The 20,000-nt window shown below is 41.9% G+C and overlaps 1 protein-coding gene across 1 annotated transcript in view; it reads left to right on the plus strand.

Moving 5' to 3' along the window:
• LOC107600746 (NT-3 growth factor receptor-like) overlaps positions 1–20,000 on the plus strand; it is a 79,814-nt gene that overhangs the window by 6,009 nt on the left and 53,805 nt on the right. The window contains exon 2 of the mRNA XM_016292703.1: positions 18,859–18,933. Coding sequence (XP_016148189.1) covers positions 18,859–18,933 — 75 coding nt within the window. The remainder of the gene's footprint in view (positions 1–18,858; positions 18,934–20,000) is intronic.

Below are 20,000 nucleotides of genomic sequence, written 5' to 3' on the forward strand. Positions count from 1 at the left end.
TATATATATATATATATTTATTTATTTATTTATTTATACATGTTTGTGGTTGTGTAAAAGTCTGGAAAATTTTGCATCGCCTTCACTGGGAAGGACACAAGTGACATGGCCTCAGAAGTTAAAATAAAAACTAGCATCTTAAAGCATCTTGAGAGGCATCATAATTATCTATCTACCTGTTGGAACAGACTTTGTGTCAGTAGCATGCCTGTAAAATGCTGTCTAGGTAGGCAGCTCACTAGATTTATAGTCATTGTGGCTCTTTATGGAATCTGATAGTTTTTTTCTGTTTTGATGATGGATTTCAAAATGTTTTATATTTTATTTTAATTTGCAACCAAGTGTAGAACTTCCCTGGTTGGCCACATGGTTAGTTAGGCTTGGCACAGTGTTTTGATCATTATTTTACAGTCGACAACGGGGCCATTAATGTTAAAAGCACCCAAAAAACTTTGAAATAAGTCATTTAGCTGTTGATTACAACAGCTATTGTGTTTCCCCTCGATTCAGCTCAAAAGGATCAGTGTAAGCAGGCATAATGAAAAGAAAAGGATCAAATACAGAAAGCTGCTTTTATGTGTCCCACAGGGACCACAATGGAAATGCACCACTTATGAACCACTATTTCGCAGTTGGGCTGCATGATTTCTCACAATGCATATCCGTCCTTACTTTATTTGAACCAGAATGTAGTTGGTTAGCATTTGTTGTATGCGTGGGGGACTAGAGTAAGTTAGTGTACACTTGTGAGTGAACACACACTATGTTTGCTGTCCCAGCCAGTGGGCTGCAAATTATGATCAACAGCATGTATGTACCCGGACCCCAGATGGGACGTGCTTTAAACACACTTTATTTTCACAGCCGAAAGTTTCCCAGATTTGCATGTTGTATGGCGCTTTGGGCTTCTTGCCAGTACAAAAGAGAACAGTGATCCAGTATTTTATTTAAAAGCTTCTCGTACAACAATGGGCTGCTAGAATGCTCATCAGGGGATATGCCATGTATTGCTCAACTCAAGACAAGACATATTGAGTGCACAAAAGAAAGAGCTGCATGATATAGTACTAGAAGGCTTGTTGACAGGCGAACCTGCTCCGACGCCCTGCTGCTGATGTTTTGCACCATGGAATCAAGCAAGCCATCGACAGCAGTATTTTATTTTTTAATGTGGTGGCCAGTGAAAAATCTAACCAATAAAGTCTGCAGCATCAGTGGAAAGTTTAAAACAATACTGTACTTACATGTAATCTGTCAAATTATTAAAAAATCGTAGATTAGTCTCTAATGTTTGTTATCGCTAAAGGCCATTATTTATAATATTATAGTTATTTTTTCAGTTTTTGATCGACCAACGATGAAGCTGAAGCTGTTTTTAAACGAATTGTTTGAATGAACTATTAAATGACTCACTCATATAGAAACTCGCTTGGTTGGTTACTTTAGAAACAATGGTTTTGAATAAATCTTTATGTCAGTGATTCAACGATTCACTCATAAATCATAGTCCTCTACTACATACTAGGCAAAAATCTGTGTGTAAAAAGAGTTACACACTACTATTATCCCGATGTGATATCTGACTAATCAGATTAATTTATCATACTTTAAATAGCCAAAAATGACATTTTCAAAGTGCAAATCAAAATTAGAGTATATTTTAATTAATAAACAAACATTTCATTAATAAACATTAGAAAGAAAGAAAGTGTTCCACATGACTTGTGTACTCTCAGACAAGAAATTTCTAATGAGAGAGAATTTTTGAATTTTAAATGGTCGCAAAGTAATTACAAAAGACGTATCTTCAGAGAGTGTGCGATGTCGGATGCAATTTAATTTGTCTCGCCCCTGAATGAATCACTGTTTTGAATGAATCGCTTTATTGAACAGCTCAAAGACTCTCTTATGAAGAGAGTCGCTTGTCGCCACCTACTGGTGTATGAATGTTCTCTGTGGGAAGAATCACTAAAAAGTCCATTACTAGTGCAGATACCAACGGTCTGTGTTTAGAACTAATGTTCAGTTACAGATATGCACTTTTAAAATTAGCATTTACAGTTAAAACTATGTGCTTTATAATAAGAAAAATTGTTATCAGCTTTAAAGCCATACTATAATAATTATAATAAAATAAAAAATACATCTTCTCTCGTGCTTGTACTCATTTATGCTAAATTAGCTGGACACATTTTTACAAATTGGTTTTTGTACATTACAAATTCCAGGCTGTTGGGTCCCTAGGAAATTCTTTGCATCCTGTGTTGAGGTTTGGATCTGGTGAAACATGAAGCAATATTAGTAATGTAATTCAGTGCAATAAGGCAATGCTCATTATACATATTACCCCCCAGCACATACACACACAGAGACTTAATCTCCCCCTTACAAATACTCAACATAATAGACGAAATATGGCAAGAAAACGTATAAAACTAATTTACCCCTAAACAATAATTCTTTCAGCCCAGTTTGTGACTGTAATCTTGTTACCTAGTGAGGGCACCACATCAGACAGTCTCACCTGTCTGTTCAAAGACAGTGGAAACAGGTTCTGCCTCTCTGTTTCTGTCTCTTCTCTGCTGTGCTTACTGCCACTGTCTCCTGTGTCACACTCTGTGCTTCCCAATGACTTCCTGTCCTGTCAGCCTCTTCCTCACATTGCCTTCCTCTGCCTCAAAGTAAGCTATAGCCTTCTTGTATACAGTACAGATACACTAACGTTCAAAAGGTTTGGTGTCAGTAAGACTTTTTTAACAGAAATTAATTAATTTAATTCAGGCAGGATGCATTAAATGGATCGAGAATCCCATTGTTTTCTTTAAAATATTAAGCAGCGCAAAAGTTTTCAACATTTATAATAATAAGAAATGCTTCTTGAGCAGCAAATCAGCATTAGAATGTCTTCTGAAGGATGATGCGACACTGAAGACTGGAATATGTGACAAAATATGTGACCCTGGAGCACAAAACCTTAAGTAGCACAGGTATATTTGCAGCAATAGCCAACAATGCATTGTATGGGTCAAAATTATAGATTTTTCTTTTATGCCAAAAATCATTAGGATATTAAGTAAAGATCATGTTCCTTGAATATATCTTGTAAATTTCTGATTGGTAATATGCTTTGCTAAGAACTTCATTTGGACAACTTTAAAGGTGATTCCCTTTCATGGGAACTTAGAACTGCGTCCTCTAGGGGTCGCTATGGGGAACGCCTCGTCGTGACCCGTGTCTGAAGCATACATTGAAAAAACACCAACTCGTTGGCCGGCGACAGCCATGACGTCACTACCGGTGCGACTATAGTATAAATAGGTGCCGGGAGCTACACATTATTCTCTTCTTCGTCTTCATTGACTGTTTTGTTTGAAGCGTGCATTTCTGTGGTAAGAGCGATCTCTATTTATCTCATTATGGCGAGCACTAGCAAAGCATTTAAGGATGTGTGCATCCGTGTTGACGTTGTTTAACATCTGATGACACACACAATCTATGCGTTGTTTTGTTTGGGCAAAGAGAACGCACGCGATGTCTCTGAGGGGGCAATCGGCGTGCACTGCGAGCGTTTTTTCCAAGGAAAAAAAATAATAAAAAATCTTCGCTCTCGTTTGTCTCTCTTTTCGAGGAAAGAGGGGCCATCGATTCAAGCATACAAGTTATACCAACATCGAGGTGATGTGCAAAAAGTGGTTATGAGAAGATGCCCCTATAGAGAGACGCTGGCCAGCTATCTCTCTATGGGTGAGACGTCCTCTAAGACTCCCCTCCTTGACATCTCGTTCGGATGCCAGGGCATATGCAGCAGCAGCTGGTCTGGCTGTCGCTTCATTGCACACAATGGTGATGCTCCAAGCATATCAGGCTGACTGGCTGAAAGGCCGGGATAGAAGTCCAGGTCTGAGCCCGAACAACCCAGGGGTCCTAGCCCGTCTCAGTTTTAAGGATCAGAGACTGGCTCAGAAGGCTAGTGTCGTGGGTAGGGGTATGAAGTATCGTGGGTCAAAGGAAGGTGAGTAAAAGACCTAAGGGATGCGATCCAGACAGGGCGTCAGTGCTTTTGTCCGGATCAGAGTGATACCTCAGTATCTACTCATTTCCTTCGGGGGTCTTACATCTGCCCTTATCTTCACCTTCCTAATTCCCCTCTAACCACCATCTCTCCACCTGACCGAGGTTAGGTGGGAAATTTCCTGCATTATAGTCTCCTATACTGGACCTATTAGGTTTGGTTGTTCCTTTTCTAGGGTAGGTCCTTGATGAGCACCCCCTCTGCAGGATTCAGAAACCGGGTGCTCGACTTGCAGTGCGTATTTCACTCGTCGATATATATCCAGACGGTAAGTAAAGCAGGTTTTTGGCTTCATACTTCCTGGATCATGCGGCCATAACACAGGCTTCTGCGGGAGCCTTCGTGTTCATCAGGCCCCCGGCGCATTACTGCAAACATTTCCTGGACGTCCGGGCTGGGGTTACGCTTTCATGCTACCCTGACTGGTCTACCGTATCTGGGTTGCCCTGAGGGGTTTCCCCGATCACCAGGATATCCCCTCTTGCTGAGGCATCGAGCGGGAGGCATAGGTGGCATTACGAGAACCTTCCTGTGTAAATGCTGTCTCGGGCAGTGCTCCCCTCTTCTTTGAGGGTTGTATTTGAGCTTGTCTCTCCCGTTTGGCCCAGTACTTCCGGGTATTTGTAACAGATGCTTGGAAAACTCTAAATAAGTGCAGCACGTTAAGCTTTGCGCACTTTTCTCAAATCCACATAAGTGGTAAGTGTGCACATTATGCTTTGCGCACCTTCTAAAATCCACATAGTTGGTAGGTGTGCACGTTATGCTTCGCCCACTTTTCTAAAATCCACATAAGTGGTAAGTGTGCACGTTATGCTTTGCCCACTTTCTAAAATCCTGTATGGTAAGGGTTACGCGTTATTGACCTCGTTCCCTTTTTCTGAGTTGGTTAGACCCCGGTTCCTTGGGCTCCACTCAACTAGGGTGTCTCTGTCGACACACTCTGGAAGCATCGCTCCCCTCACCAGTGAGGGTTATTGTGAGTATGGTGTTTTCTTTCGAGCGTTAATCCTCTCTGAGGAGTAGGATTCCTCGCTCCATGGGCTGTCCTCGTGGTAGTTTGAGCAGTGCTCCCCTTTTATCAAAGGGTTACCTGGAATGAGCAACGTTGTATCTAGACCAAATATTGTCCTATCCTAACAAAACATGCATCAATGGAAAGCTTATGTAGTCAGCTCTCAGATGATTTATAAATCTCAATTTCAGAAAATTGACCCTTAATGTTTTGTGGTTCAGTGTCACATATATAGAATTCAGCTTTGCCATCACAGGAATCAACTGCATTATAAAATATTAAATACAAAAAGAATATAATACAATTTTTCAGTATTACTGATTTTACTGTATTTTTGATAAAAAACAAAAATGCAGCCATAGTGAGCAGGCTTATTTTTTATAAACATTAAGTCTCACCAACAACATAAACATTAAGTCTTTTGAACGGTAGTGTATTATATATATGCTGTTAAAAACATCCAAAAACATGATGTGAATGTGAAGTGACGTGTGGCCAAGTATGGTGACCCATACTCGGAATTAGTGCTCTGCATTTACCCATCCAAAGTGCACACACACAGCAGTGAACACACACAAACCGTGAACACACACCCGACGAGGCGTTCCCCATAGCGACCCCTAGAGGACGCAGTGTCTCGTTCCCTACTCAGGGAACCATGGTTACATAAGTAACCTGAGATGTTTTTTCAATATTTAGATTTTTTTGCACCTTCAGATTCCAGATTTTCAAATAGTTGTATCTAGACCAAATATTGTCCTATCCTAACAAAACATGCATCAATGGAAAGCTTATGTAGTCAGCTCTCAGATGATTTATAAATCTCAATTTCAGAAAATTGACCCTTAAATAACGGGGAGCAGTTGGGGTTCGGTGCCTTACTCAAGGGCACCTCAGTCATGGTATTGCAGGTGGGAGAGAGTGCTGTACATTCACTCCCCCCACCTACAATCCCTGCCAGTACGAGACTCGAACCCACAACCTTTGGGTTATGAGTCCGACTCTCTAACCATTAGGCTACGACTTCCCACTGGCATGATGGCAGAGTCGATGACCATCGCTGTATTTTCTTGATATATTCCCCTCACCAGAGAGCAAAATTTGGGCCTGTTTTCCCCTGATAAGTGCGGGAAATCAGAATCGCCTGCTATTCTGTGTTAAGGAAGTCATCTCGTGCAGGTTTTCCAAACAAGTGCTCGCTGCAGCCTTTGGCATGGCAAGTGACATTGGCGTCCCAACACCAGAAAGATATTGGTGTCCGTGCCAGTATTGCTGCTCTGTCTAATGCTCTCTGCCTCATGGGACCTAATTATGCTTATTTTCATTTTGGCTGAAGCTCAGGAGTGGATGGAGGGTAGAGATGTGCAGAATGTAGATACAGCTCAGAAGGGTTTTTGTTGTGCCTATATTTAGACTGTCAGTTCTGGCCATGGACCATGAAGCTGTGATGCATTGCACACAGTTAATCTGAGTCACACTGATACACGGCCTAAATGCATGCCTGCCTAGACGTGGTTAGTTTGGGAAAGTAAAGTCTTATGTGCATTAGCTTCGATAATATGCCAGCAGCACTTTGGATCAGAAATACTTAACATGGAGGAAATCTCCTTTGAGAATGTGTAATTGCTTTTTTTTGCTGGTCAGAGTCAGATGTTTTAGAACACTTTTGGAATAAGAATAGTTCACTACAAAATGAACGTTTTTGACTCACCTTTATGTCATTCAAAAGCTGCATAACCTTGTTTTTTCTTCCATGGAAAACAAAATGAAAAAGCATTTTTTTAACAGTTATACAGTTACAAAAAACAGGGAAGCATTTAAAAAGGATATCATAAGAATATCATAAAAGTAGTCCATATAATGTTGTGTGAGGAACTCACTGGAATTTAAGTCCACTCATGTGGGTTTGGAATGTCTTAAGGGTGAGTAAAGAGTAAACAGTATTCTCTTTTTGGGTGAATTACCTGGATCCGGTTGAATAAACGGTTTAGACTAGTCTTAAATGTAATCTAATTTTTTTCTTTGAGACAGGTCTAAATTTTTTTTATTTGGTTACATAAAAAGTAAGATTAGTCTAAGATGAATCCAAAATATAAGACTGATTACCCTTGGTTACCTGCTAGTTGGTCAAACTAGTTCTTAAGACACTGTCTTAACATAGAGGCTAAGTTTATGCAACCGCCCCGTTTAAAGGAATAGTTCAGCCAAAAATGAAAATTTGCTGAAATTTTATACCTTTAGCCTGCCAAGATGTAGATGAGTTTGTTTCCTCATCAGAACAGATTTGGAGATATTATAATTCCATCACTTGCTCACCAATGGATCCTCTAAAGTGAATGTGTGCCATCAGAATGAGAGTCCAAACGCCTGATAAATAATTCCACACAACTTTAGCCAATAATTTTTTATTATCATTTTATTATATTAGAATATTAATCTTTAGTTTTTTATCCACCATCTCAATCTTTATGTCGTCGCTCGGCTCGGCTAATGTCCGTCCTGTGCACTGAGCGCTCTCTCGTCCCCATCACGAGTAGACACGCCCCTTACTGCTGATTGGCTACAAGTTTGTTTTGGTACTCGGCCCGACTCAGTTTTGTAAAGCATTTTTGAAAAAATACATACCCCACCTTTAAGTTAAAATGCCTTCATTTATGGATTAGTTTCTTACAAATAGACATTAATCGATAACTTGAGGATTACTGTGATGCTATTGTGATGTTTTTATCAGGCGTTTGGACTCTCATTCTAATGGCACCCATTCACTGCAGAGGATCCATTGGTGAGCAAGTGATGTAATTATAATTTCTCCAAATCTGTTCTGATGAAGAAACAAACTCATCTATATCTTGGACGGTCTGAGGGAGAGTACATTTTCAGAAAATGTTCACTTTCGGGTAAACTATTCCTTTAATGATGGAGCTTTTATCATGAAGTCAGAGGTCAGTCAAATCTTGAGGGCCAAAAGTGCCAGATTTACAATCTCATTTATGTTTTCTTTAAAATTGACCATGTCTTTTAAGAAGAGAGCTCAGATTTTTTCAGTTGTTCTAAATAAATTACATAAACACACATTTTTCTGATATGAAGATATCAAGAATGTTGAAAGGCATTGGTGTACTAGTGAATAGGGAGACATTTGCACGTTTTGAAAGGTCACTGCTATATGGAGACAGTTTAATTGCCCTGATGTGAATGTACTAGAGGTGAGACATTATTGTGATTTTACCTCTATTGAACACCTATTCCTGAGGAAGTCAGACTAATTGATCAGAAAGATCAACATTTCAATACTTTTAGAAGTCTACAGTGAGCAAAGCAGTCGATACACCTTTCACTCATTTCCAGTTTTCGATTCTCAGCTGCAGTATCTCATTTAGTCCTCGCTGTCTCACAATGTATCTGCCTAACCAGTGTTGGGGAAGCTCATTTCAAAAAGTGTATTTTGTTAAGCAAATCATAATTTTAAGTATTAAACTATAGTCTTGTTAAGTCCAAAATTATGTTTTATAACTAAAATATACTCACCAAAGTTACAATTTAATCAAAGCCATATTTTTATTTAATCTCAATGAATGTACATGCAACAAAACACCCTCATTTATGTTATATTGTAAGCCTACATAATGTAAGGAGTTAAGTCATTTCAGTGAGTCATCTTTGTGAAGCTGTTCATTTACATGAACTGTCCAAATGAACCGATTATACTAGAATGAAAGCTCCATATCAGAGAACACTTGAGTGTTTACTTTAATTTTCTTCAGTTTGACGCATTGTGGCCCATTTGTGCACCTGTTACGAACATCACAGGTTTTTATATCCCACCAGTCACAGAGATGTGTACAGAAAAATAATTGGTGTAAATGTTTATATATCCTTTGCCATTTCAACTATACATCTGACATATTTATATATTTATGTTAATGCAAGTGGTGGTTCATCGTGTCACCAGTAGCAAGACAACCATAAAGGGCTATCCACTTTTTGTTTTACCCCGCTACATCTCTGCTGTGCATCTGTTGCATTTCTTTTCTGTGAAAGCTCAAGAAGTTTCCTTGTCCAATTTAATTTTGTATGTAAAAAAATTTTTTTTTAATATTAACTGCAATTGTTCAGTTCCCTTTCAGTCAGTCACGTTCTACGTTACGTCAGTCGTGACTGACGAATTGGGATCTCGCCCAAGAGCCCAATCACCTTTGAGTGTAAACTAAACAAGCCAATGACAGTTGGCGTGCGTGTTTCGCCACGCGCGCCAAAAGTGCCAGATTTACAATCTCATTTATGTTTTCTTTAAAATTGACCATGTCTTTTAAGAAGAGAGCTCAGATTTTTTCAGTTGTTCTAAATAAATTACATAAACACACATTTTTCTGATATGAAGATATCAAGAATGTTGAAAGGCATTGGTGTACTAGTGAATAGGGAGACATTTGCACGTTTTGAAAGGTCACTGCTATATGGAGACAGTTTAATTGCCCTGATGTGAATGTACTAGAGGTGAGACATTATTGTGATTTTACCTCTATTGAACACCTATTCCTGAGGAAGTCAGACTAATTGATCAGAAAGATCAACATTTCAATACTTTTAGAAGTCTACAGTGAGCAAAGCAGTCGATACACCTTTCACTCATTTCCAGTTTTCGATTCTCAGCTGCAGTATCTCATTTAGTCCTCGCTGTCTCACAATGTATCTGCCTAACCAGTGTTGGGGAAGCTCATTTCAAAAAGTGTATTTTGTTAAGCAAATCATAATTTTAAGTATTAAACTATAGTCTTGTTAAGTCCAAAATTATGTTTTATAACTAAAATATACTCACCAAAGTTACAATTTAATCAAAGCCATATTTTTATTTAATCTCAATGAATGTACATGCAACAAAACACCCTCATTTATGTTATATTGTAAGCCTACATAATGTAAGGAGTTAAGTCATTTCAGTGAGTCATCTTTGTGAAGCTGTTCATTTACATGAACTGTCCAAATGAACCGATTATACTAGAATGAAAGCTCCATATCAGAGAACACTTGAGTGTTTACTTTAATTTTCTTCAGTTTGACGCATTGTGGCCCATTTGTGCACCTGTTACGAACATCACAGGTTTTTATATCCCACCAGTCACAGAGATGTGTACAGAAAAATAATTGGTGTAAATGTTTATATATCCTTTGCCATTTCAACTATACATCTGACATATTTATATATTTATGTTAATGCAAGTGGTGGTTCATCGTGTCACCAGTAGCAAGACAACCATAAAGGGCTATCCACTTTTTGTTTTACCCCGCTACATCTCTGCTGTGCATCTGTTGCATTTCTTTTCTGTGAAAGCTCAAGAAGTTTCCTTGTCCAATTTAATTTTGTATGTAAAAAAACTTTTTTTTAATATTAACTGCAATTGTTCAGTTCCCTTTCAGTCAGTCACGTTCTACGTTACGTCAGTCGTGACTGACGAATTGGGATCTCGCCCAAGAGCCCAATCACCTTTGAGTGTAAACTAAACAAGCCAATGACAGTTGGCGTGCATGTTTTGCCACACGCACCCCGCAGCGCGGGTATAAAAGGAGAGCGCGTGCAAACGCACATCAGCTTTTCGCTTCGGAGCCGAGCCTTCTACAAGACAAATCTCCACGAGTGTTTGGAAACAGCTGGCGTTGGTGTTACGGCGTGTCAGCGGGGGTTGCCATCCAGGCTGCTGAAACCTCGGCAAGCTGCAGCTGCCATTCTGCGGTCAATTTCTAAAAGAGCTTCACGAGTGACGGGCATCTTTATAAAGATGGCTTCCCGCTTGTGCATTTCTGGATGTGGTCGCTTCCTGGCTCAGTGCGAGAACATGACCATCGCGACGTTGCGGTCTAGATACCTCCTCATTAAACGGGGGGGGGCATCTCCCTTGCCATGCCCCGTTCTAGCTCCTACTTCGGTTCATGGTCAGGGAGACCTGAGGATCACGGTGAGAGCTTTCCTGTCGAGTACGTCTCCGTGGGCCTCTCATTCCTCTGGCATGTCGCACCACCTGGTGTTCCCGGACGAGTGTGCTGGGTCCTCGGGCAGGGTGGGGTCCAGCATCTTGTGCGGAGCACAGGCAGATGACAGGATGTTGATCGCTGCATCGGAGGGCGAGCTAGGCTCTGGAGATGAGGATTCGGCTGTGCTGCCTCTGTCAGGAAGAGTGGCGTTGCCCGAGTCAGATCCAGAGCTGACCGCTATGCTTTCCCGGGCCGCCGAGAGTGTCAGGCTGCACTGGAGGCCTCCTCCTTCTCCCGAATACTCGAGGCTGGATGATTGGTTCCTGGGGGCGCAGGCGGGGCGTCGGCAGCCGCCTCCGGTTCCATTCTTCCCGGAAATGCATGAGGAGGTTACTAAGTCTTGGAGCGCCGCCGCCTGGAGAGGTAGTCCACGCCTTCCGTCCAGGGCCTGTAAGTTCTCGTCCGCATTGATGGCTAAGGCTTACAGTGCTGCTGGACAGGCCGCTTCCGCCCTGCACGCCATGGCCCTCCTGCAAGTCCACCAGGCCAAGGCGTTGAAGCAGTTGCACGAGGGTGGTGCTGACTCAGGTGTGCTGCAGGAACTGCGCACGGCGACGGACCTCGCGCTTAGGGCATGGTGGTTCTGACCCTGGGCCCTGGGTCAGACGATGTCCACATTGGTGGTCCAGGAGCGCCACCTATGGCTGACCTTGGCGGATATGAGGAAGGCCGACAAGCATCGCTTCCTGGACTCCCCGATCTCCCAGGCCGGCCTATTCGGCGAAGAGGTGGAGGGCTTTGCCCAACAGTTCTCCGCCGCGCAGAAGCAGACGGAGGCGTTTTGACATATCCTTCCCCGACAGTCTGCTGCTGTCTCCACCCCACCGCCGGCTGCAGCCCCTTTGTCTGCTCGTCACCGAGGGCGCCTTCCCGCCTCCGCCCCTGCCAAACCCGTGAAGCGCCAGGGCAGGTGGCGTCCCTGAGACGGGCGACCCGGAGCTCTTGGATCCTGCTCTTCAGGAGATGGTGACCGCACCACTCCTTCCCCCGGAGGAGGGCCGGGTGGAAAATCTTTTGTTCCCATTTGTTTCTGTTCCGCCACTGGCTACCCAGTCGGTGGTACCCAAAACTTCAATAAAAGAGCAGTTTCCTTGGCCTCAAGAGGGCGAGGATGGCGGTGCACGAGACCCAGTCTCCACACGGCCGTCCCCCTCTCCTTTCGCCTATGGGCAGCGGGGTCCGTGCTTGTTTGGTCGCTGGGGGCCTGCTTAGTGCTCCCCAGGCCGTCCCGCTGGCTCATGAGAACCATCAGACTCGGCTACGCGATTCAATTCGCCCGGCGTCCTCCCAAGTTCAGGGGCATTCGGTTCACCTCTGTGCTGGACAGGGATGCTCTTGTCTTGCGTGCAGAGATCGCGGTCCTGCTGGCGAAGGACGCGATACAGCCGGTCCCTCCAGCCGAGATGAGGTCAGGTTTCTACAGCCCATATTTCATCGTGCCCAAGAAAGGCGGTGGGTTACGACCAATCCTGGACCTGCACGTACTGAATCAGGCCCTTCACAGGCTCCTGTTCAGGATGTTGATGCAGAAACGCATCTGTCAATGCGTCCGTCCTTTCGATTGGTTCGCAGCTATCGACCTCAAGGACGCGTACTTTCATGTCTCAATTCTCCCTCGGTGAAGGGCAAGCGTATCAGTACAAGGTCCTCCGCTTCGGGCTATACCTGTCGCCTCGTGTCTTCACCAAGGTCATGGAGGCAGCCCTCGTTCCATTGAGGGAAGCGGGCATTCGCATTCTCAACTACCTCGACGACTGGCTCTTATTGGCCCAGTCCCGAGTGCAGTTGTGCCAACACAGGGATATGGTGCTCAGTCGCCTCAGCCGATTGGGGCTTCGGGTCAACTGGGAAAAGAGCAAACTCTCCCCCGGTGCAGAGGATCACTTTTCTCGGCATGGAGCTGGACTCGGTCAACCTCTCAGCACGTCTCTCAGTAGAGCATGCACAGTCGATGCTGAACTGCCTGGGGTCCTTCCAGCCCAAGACGGCGGGTTCACTGAAACAGTTTCAGAGGCTCCTGGGGCATATGGCATCCGCAGCCACTGTCCCACCGCTCGGGTTGCTTCATATGAGACCGCTTCAGCGTTGGCTTCACGACCGGGTCCCGAGATGGGCATGGCGACACGGCACTTACCGGGTTTCTGTCACCCCGTTCTGCCGTCAGACTTCAGCCAGGGCCCCGTCTACTAGGCACACTTACAGGCTGAAGTGGAACCTGTTCGTCGATTGGTGCTCTTCCCGCCAGGAAGACCCCCGTAGATGCCCGATCGGAGTCGTGCTTTCTTTCCTGCAGGATGGGTTGGAGCGAAGGCTGTCTCCCTCCACCCTTAAAGTGTATGTTGCCGCCATTGCCGCGCATCACAAGGCAGTAGATGGTAAGTCTTTGGGGAAGCACGACTTGGTCATCAGGTTTCTCAGAGGGGCAAGGAGGTTAAATCTTCCGCGCCCTCACCTGTTACCCTCTTGGGATCTCCCCTCGGTCCTGACGGCCTTGAAGGTGGAGCCCTTCAAGCCTCTACAGTCGGTAGAGCTTAAGTTTCTGTCGTTGAAGACAGTGCTCCTCACCGCATTGGCCTCGGTCAAGAGGGTAGGGGACCCGCAGGCATTTTCGGTCGACCATTCGTGCCTAGAATTCGGAACGGGTAACTCTCACGTTGTCCTGAGACCCCGGCATGGATATGTGCCCAAAGTTCCCACCACGCCTTTTAGGGATCAGGTGGTGAACTTGCAAGCGCAGCCCCGGGAGTAGGCAGCCCCAGCCATCGCTCTGCTCTGTCCCGTTCGCGCTCTGCGCATTTACGTGGACCGAACGCGGAGCTTCAGGACCTCAGACCAGCTCTTTGTCTGCTTCGGAGGACAGCAGAAGGTAAAAGGCTGTCTCCAAACAAAGACTTGCCCACTGGTTAGTGGAGGCTATAGTCTTAACTTACCAGGCCCAACGGTTACCGTGCCCCCTCAGAGTGAGAGCTCACTCAACAAGAGGAGTGGCATCTTCTTGGGCATTGGCGCGGGGCGCCTCGATAGCAGACATCTGTAGAGCCGCCGGCTGGGCGACGCCTAACACGTTTGCGAGATTCTATAATCTCCGAGATCCCACATGTGTACTCTTCCACGGTACTGCTCCCCTCACGGTAAACCCATGTCTTTCCCTGGCAGTCGTTCTCTGCCATCTCTGTTGTGTAGTCGTCTCACCCCAGGCGGGTTGAGTCTACCGCAGGGACTTCCATATGTAGCACTGCCCTGGGCCAGTCCATATGTGTATTCCACATGATACCTCCTATGCGCAGGATGTGGCTTCCGTAGTGCTCCCAACTGTGTACGCTTTCCCAGTGTTATCCAATGTACCACTGTATGGAACAGCAGTGGCGGACACCTCTGCCTAGCCGCTGTCCTATCTTCCGCCTCAGCTGGTGTGGGGGGACTTGTCGGCTTCCGCAGGGCACTGGAGGGGGTCAGCAATAGTGGCGTTTTCCATACGGATCCCAATTCGTCAGTAACGACTGACGTAACGTAGAACATGACTGCCTGAAAGGGAACGTCTCGGTTACTTGTGTAACCCTCGTTCCCTGAAGGAGGGAACGGAGACATTACGTTCCGTCGCCACAGTTGCTGTACCACCACTGTACGGCTGGGGCGCGTAGTCTCGGCTCATCAGCGAAAAACTGATGTGCGTTTGCAAACACGAAACACGCACGCCAACTGTCATTGGCTTGTTTAGTTTACACTCGAAGGTGATTGGGCTCTCGGGCGAGATCCCAATTCGTCAGTCACGACTAACGTAACGTCTCCGTTCCCTCCTTCAGGGAACAAGGGTTACACAAGTAACCGAGACATTCTATTGATGTTTTGGCATCAAGACGCGTGGAAAAAAACAAAAAGTAAATTTTGTAATATGCTCCTTTTTGATACCTCAAATTATGTGGCTTGTTCAAGAGAGGTGTTTTACTATTTTTCCTAGAAAGCAGTTCTTTTTTTCCCCTGACAACAATACATTTGGGTGGAATTCCCCTACAGAATTAAACTGAGGAAGAAACGTTCCTTTGTTGACCATCCTGAACGCCATACAGTAGCAAACACCTAGTAAATATCCAAAACACTCTGGCAACATGCTGACAACCAGCTTGGGAGCCTTAGGAAGCACATAGCGTGGCCTGGCAACCCTCTACAAAACAAACACCACTCACATTTTCTTCAGAAAATGTAAGTGCAGCTTCTTGCAATTACAGCTGTTCTTCATTTAGAAAAAATATTCTGCATACTCTAACTGCCATGTAACAAATGCTAACAAACCTCAGAAGTGCTGTCTCACTTAAGGCCACATATATTTCCAGCGTTTAAAATGCAAATCTGCTTCCAGGCACCAACGAATGATTCATAGCTTGGTAGCGGTAAAGGTGAGGCATGCTGTATTTATACACTGGAAATGTAAATCCTGGATTGAAACCTGAAATCAGCAACAGATGGAGGCCAGCTGTAATTTCACCGACTAGATCCATTATAAATTAGGCATGTTGTACACCTGTCTCCGAGTAATTACATTTATTCAGATGTTATGTGGATGTAGAAGGAGCGCCAGTGAAGAATCGGTGAAGAGTAAATGTTTACCAACTCTAGCTTTCATGTTGAAATGTATTACCTTCTTACAGATATGGTTGCTTGCTATTATAGTATTTGAAATCATTTCATTGGTTGAATTCATAATTGTGCTCGCCAGCGTTCTTTATTCTTGGAATGGAAGTGGAAGATAATGGAAAGACTTGGTTTCCGGCTTTTTATGGTTCTTTACTCAAAGCCTGACTCTGAGATGAAAAGGAAGGTGTCGATCAATGCCTGAAGAGCACACCTGAGACAATCTGTTTTATTAAATGTTCTTCCATTAAGCTTTATGTAGTTGTGCTGTAGATCATTTAAACAAAGTCATTAATCATGCCCAAGCGTGGGTTTTTGGGAACAATGGAGAGACTAGAGAGATTATGGAGAAAACAGCCAAGAACTTGCACACAGCCTGAGAGAGGCTTTTCATCAGATGCTGAAATGAAATGTGCTCAGAGCCTTTGACTGATATTTGAATGATTCACATGGTTTAGGATGTGCAGCTATATAAACAGGGTTGCTCCAATGCATCTGGATCACAACAACAACATCCAAGACCCAGTTATAGATTTTTTGTGCATCCTGCAAGCGATATCTGATTATTGAACAAAACATTATTTTCAGTCTTACTGATTCACTATGTAAGTCACTAAACTAAAAGGGATTAGTTTCTTTAGCAGTAAAATTTAGTTGGGGACACTGTTGTCCTCTAGGGCCTGGTGGCATTGTCAGGGTGTGTGTGGATCTGGAAGCATGTTTGCTTCTGTGTGTGGTTGTGTTCTGTCAGCGGCACATCTGTGATTTCTCCTGCTTGGAACACTTCTGTCCAGATTGTGTTTGTTTTAGCTGGCAGATAAGAAGCCTGTGGAATAGGAAATAAAGGCAGTGCCGCCGCATGCCCTGGCAATAGCTGAATTTAAATGCAAGCGTGTTTTCAAGCAGATTCTGACACTGATAATGGTGTTTCAGTGACACGGTAGGGGAGAGCTAAATTCATTATTATTAATTTAATAATTTAAATTTTCACTTGGATATTTTGATTTATTCAGAAAGGATTTAGCATCAGTGTGATTGAACCCAGTTGACACCCCTCGACTTTTTTTTTTTTACCACAGTTTTGTTTTGCATTTAAATGCCATTTTTAAAATTCTGTATATTTTACAAGTGTTCATATCTATTGATGTTTTGACATTACGGCTGACAAAGAAAAACTTTAAAAAATCTCATGTAAACATGTTTTTCTTGCATGGCTGGGATTTTATAATGTGCTCATTTATGCTTATCAGCATATTTTGTGCATGTAAGCACATTTATTATTGCTAATACTTAGGGTAAGTTGTTTGAACAAACCTCTTAAACATTTGCACATAATTCATCCTGCACCGTTTGTGCTACGGAAATGAATGATACGTCAAATCGTGTGGCTTGTTCAGGAGAGGTGTTTTATTACTTTTTCAAGAAATCGGACTGCAGTCCTACAGACTGTCACTGAAGGAGGAACTTTTTCTTTTCTCTTGGATTTTTGGATTTCTTCAGAAAATGTATAGCCTAAAGCATTGAAAATTTGCTTCCAACTATTTTTTAAAAAGTTTATCTGTCATTACTCAATTAAATCATACACCATTGAACTAAAAATACACAAAGAACCAAGTTATATTTATAAAACAAATGCTGTGTAATTGTAATGAAAATTTAAATATCTCTATAATGTGAATGACAATATTTATAATATACACTACTGTTCGAAAGCTTGGGGTCAGTAAAATGTTTTTGAAAGAAGCCTCTTATGCTCACCAAGGCTGCATTTATTTGATATAAAAATACAGTAAAAACAGTAATATTGGGAATTACAATTAAAAATAACAATTTTCTATTTTAATATATTTTAAAATGAAATTTATTCCTGTGATGCAAAGCTGAATTTTCAGCATCATTACTCCAGTCTTCAGTGTCACATGATCCTTCAGAAATCATTCTAATATACTGACTTGCTGCTCAAGAAACATTTTTTTTATTATCAGTGTTGAAAATGGTTGTGCTGCTTAATAATAATAAATACAAAAAATGTTTTCAGGATTTGATGAATAAATCCAAAAGAACAGCATTTATTTGAAATCGATTTTTTTTTTGTAACAATATAATAATTTTTTTGTGTCATATTTGATCACTTGATCAATTGACTGAACAAAAGTATATATATATTTTTTAATTTTAATTTTAATGATCCCACACTGAAAATAATTTTGGGATGAGATAGAGGTTTAAATGATGCTAGCACATGATATGACTATAATGAGTGCACTGTGTGTTATATTACGGACCGTACATTCACTGAGTGCTACAGTGATCCCTGCTCTCCCATATACAAGTTGACTTATGTCTCTGGTTGTTCTACACAGTATATATGATAATTATCTTTGTGCTCCCCACATGTTCTATGCATTTTACCTTATAGTCTAGGGAGAACCAAATTGTTTAGCTAATTATTTCACGGTGTGGTTTGTATGTAATCGCACCCTTAGGCCATCTGCCTAAGCAACACACCAATGCCTCTGTAACAATATAATAATTTTTTGTGTCATATTTGATCACTTGATCAATTGACTGAACAAAAGTATATATATATTTTTTAATTTGAATTTTAATGATCCCACACTGAAAATAATTTTGGGATGAGATAGAGGTTTAAATGATGCTAGCACATGATATGACTATAATGAGTGCACTGTGTGTTATATTACGGACCGTACATTCACTGAGTGCTACAGTGATCCCTGCTCTCCCATATACAAGTTGACTTATGTCTCTGGTTGTTCTACACAGTATATATGATAATTATCTTTGTGCTCCCCACATGTTCTATGCATTTTACCTTATAGTCTAGGGAGAACCAAATTGTTTAGCTAATTATTTCACGGTGTGGTTTGTATGTAATCGCACCCTTAGGCCATCTGCCTAAGCAACACACCAATGCCTCTGAGATGAATGTTTCACAAGCACTCGCTGAACTATGATACATTTTTCAAAACTCCAGGGACCTTCCATTGGGTTCCTGCCCTGGCCATCAAGTGGAAAAACACATATCCCCTGCTTGAATAAATTGGTGGTAATGGTCCTGTTTTCAATATTTTCTCTCTTTCTTTTGTAGACACATAGAGAACTGGACAGGATTGCAGATTCTTAAGGATGTCGACATGGAATTGTACACAGGACTCCAGAGACTGTGAGTATTAAAAGAACCGATTCTATACTGGTGATTATATGCGTTTTACACTGAAGCCTGTTGCACACTGAACGATTTAAGCTGTCGAACACTTCCTTTAATCTCAGGGTAAAGCATTACTGACATTTGCTCAAGGGATTGCTTGTGTTTGTGTGATATAATTGCAGTTTTGTTTGTCAACGAGGATGTCAAAATGTGAGATAGTTGATCGCACATTCAACGCTGTCAATCGTGACTAAAGTCCTGAGATCTATATCACACAGATTGACAGCTGATTTCACACAGTCTCCAGTCGCATTTATCCAAAAGAGATTTCATTGGGGTTATATCATACAATATGACAAGTAACAATTGCAAAAAGTAACGGTAAAATCACAAAGTGTGCAGTGGGTTAATACATTTATATTGTGATATTATTAATTTTGTTATTGTGAAAGCTTTATTATCTTTAATATGAAGATAATAGATATATTTAAGACTTTTATATACTCTTCTATTCAAAAGTTCGGGCTCAGTAACATTTCTCTTGTGATAGTAAAGAATACAATCAAAAGCAGTAATACTGTGAAATATTATTAAAATTTAAAACTGTTTTTTATTTTAATATGTTTTGTTTTGTTACCATTGCTACAGTTTTCATTGTCACATTATCCTTCAGAAATCATTCATGCTGATTTGGTACTCAAGAAACATTTATTGTTATTATTATTATTATTGGTTGAAATTGGTTGTGTGTAACTTGTAATATTTTTAAAATTCAGGATTCTTTGATGAATAAAGAGTTTAAAGAAAAGAATTATAAATTCTTTACTTAAATATTTACTCTCATTTTTAATTAATTTAATGCTTTCTTGCTGAATAAAAATATGCATTTCCTTGCAAATATGCAAATATCTTACTGACCCCAAACATGTAGTTAAAAAACATGTTAAAAAATGTTTTTGCACCTTTCCTAAGAACTTATGTTACTTATATTATACTAGTTTAAACTTTTTGTAACATTTTTATAACAGTGATTGACTGTGCCAAATGCTGCCATTACCAAGCATTTTAGAGAACAATTGAAT

Source organism: Sinocyclocheilus grahami, unplaced genomic scaffold, assembly GCF_001515645.1.
Source record: "Sinocyclocheilus grahami isolate Dianchi unplaced genomic scaffold, SAMN03320097.WGS_v1.1 scaffold290.1, whole genome shotgun sequence".
NCBI classification, from domain to species: Eukaryota; Metazoa; Chordata; class Actinopteri; order Cypriniformes; family Cyprinidae; genus Sinocyclocheilus; species Sinocyclocheilus grahami.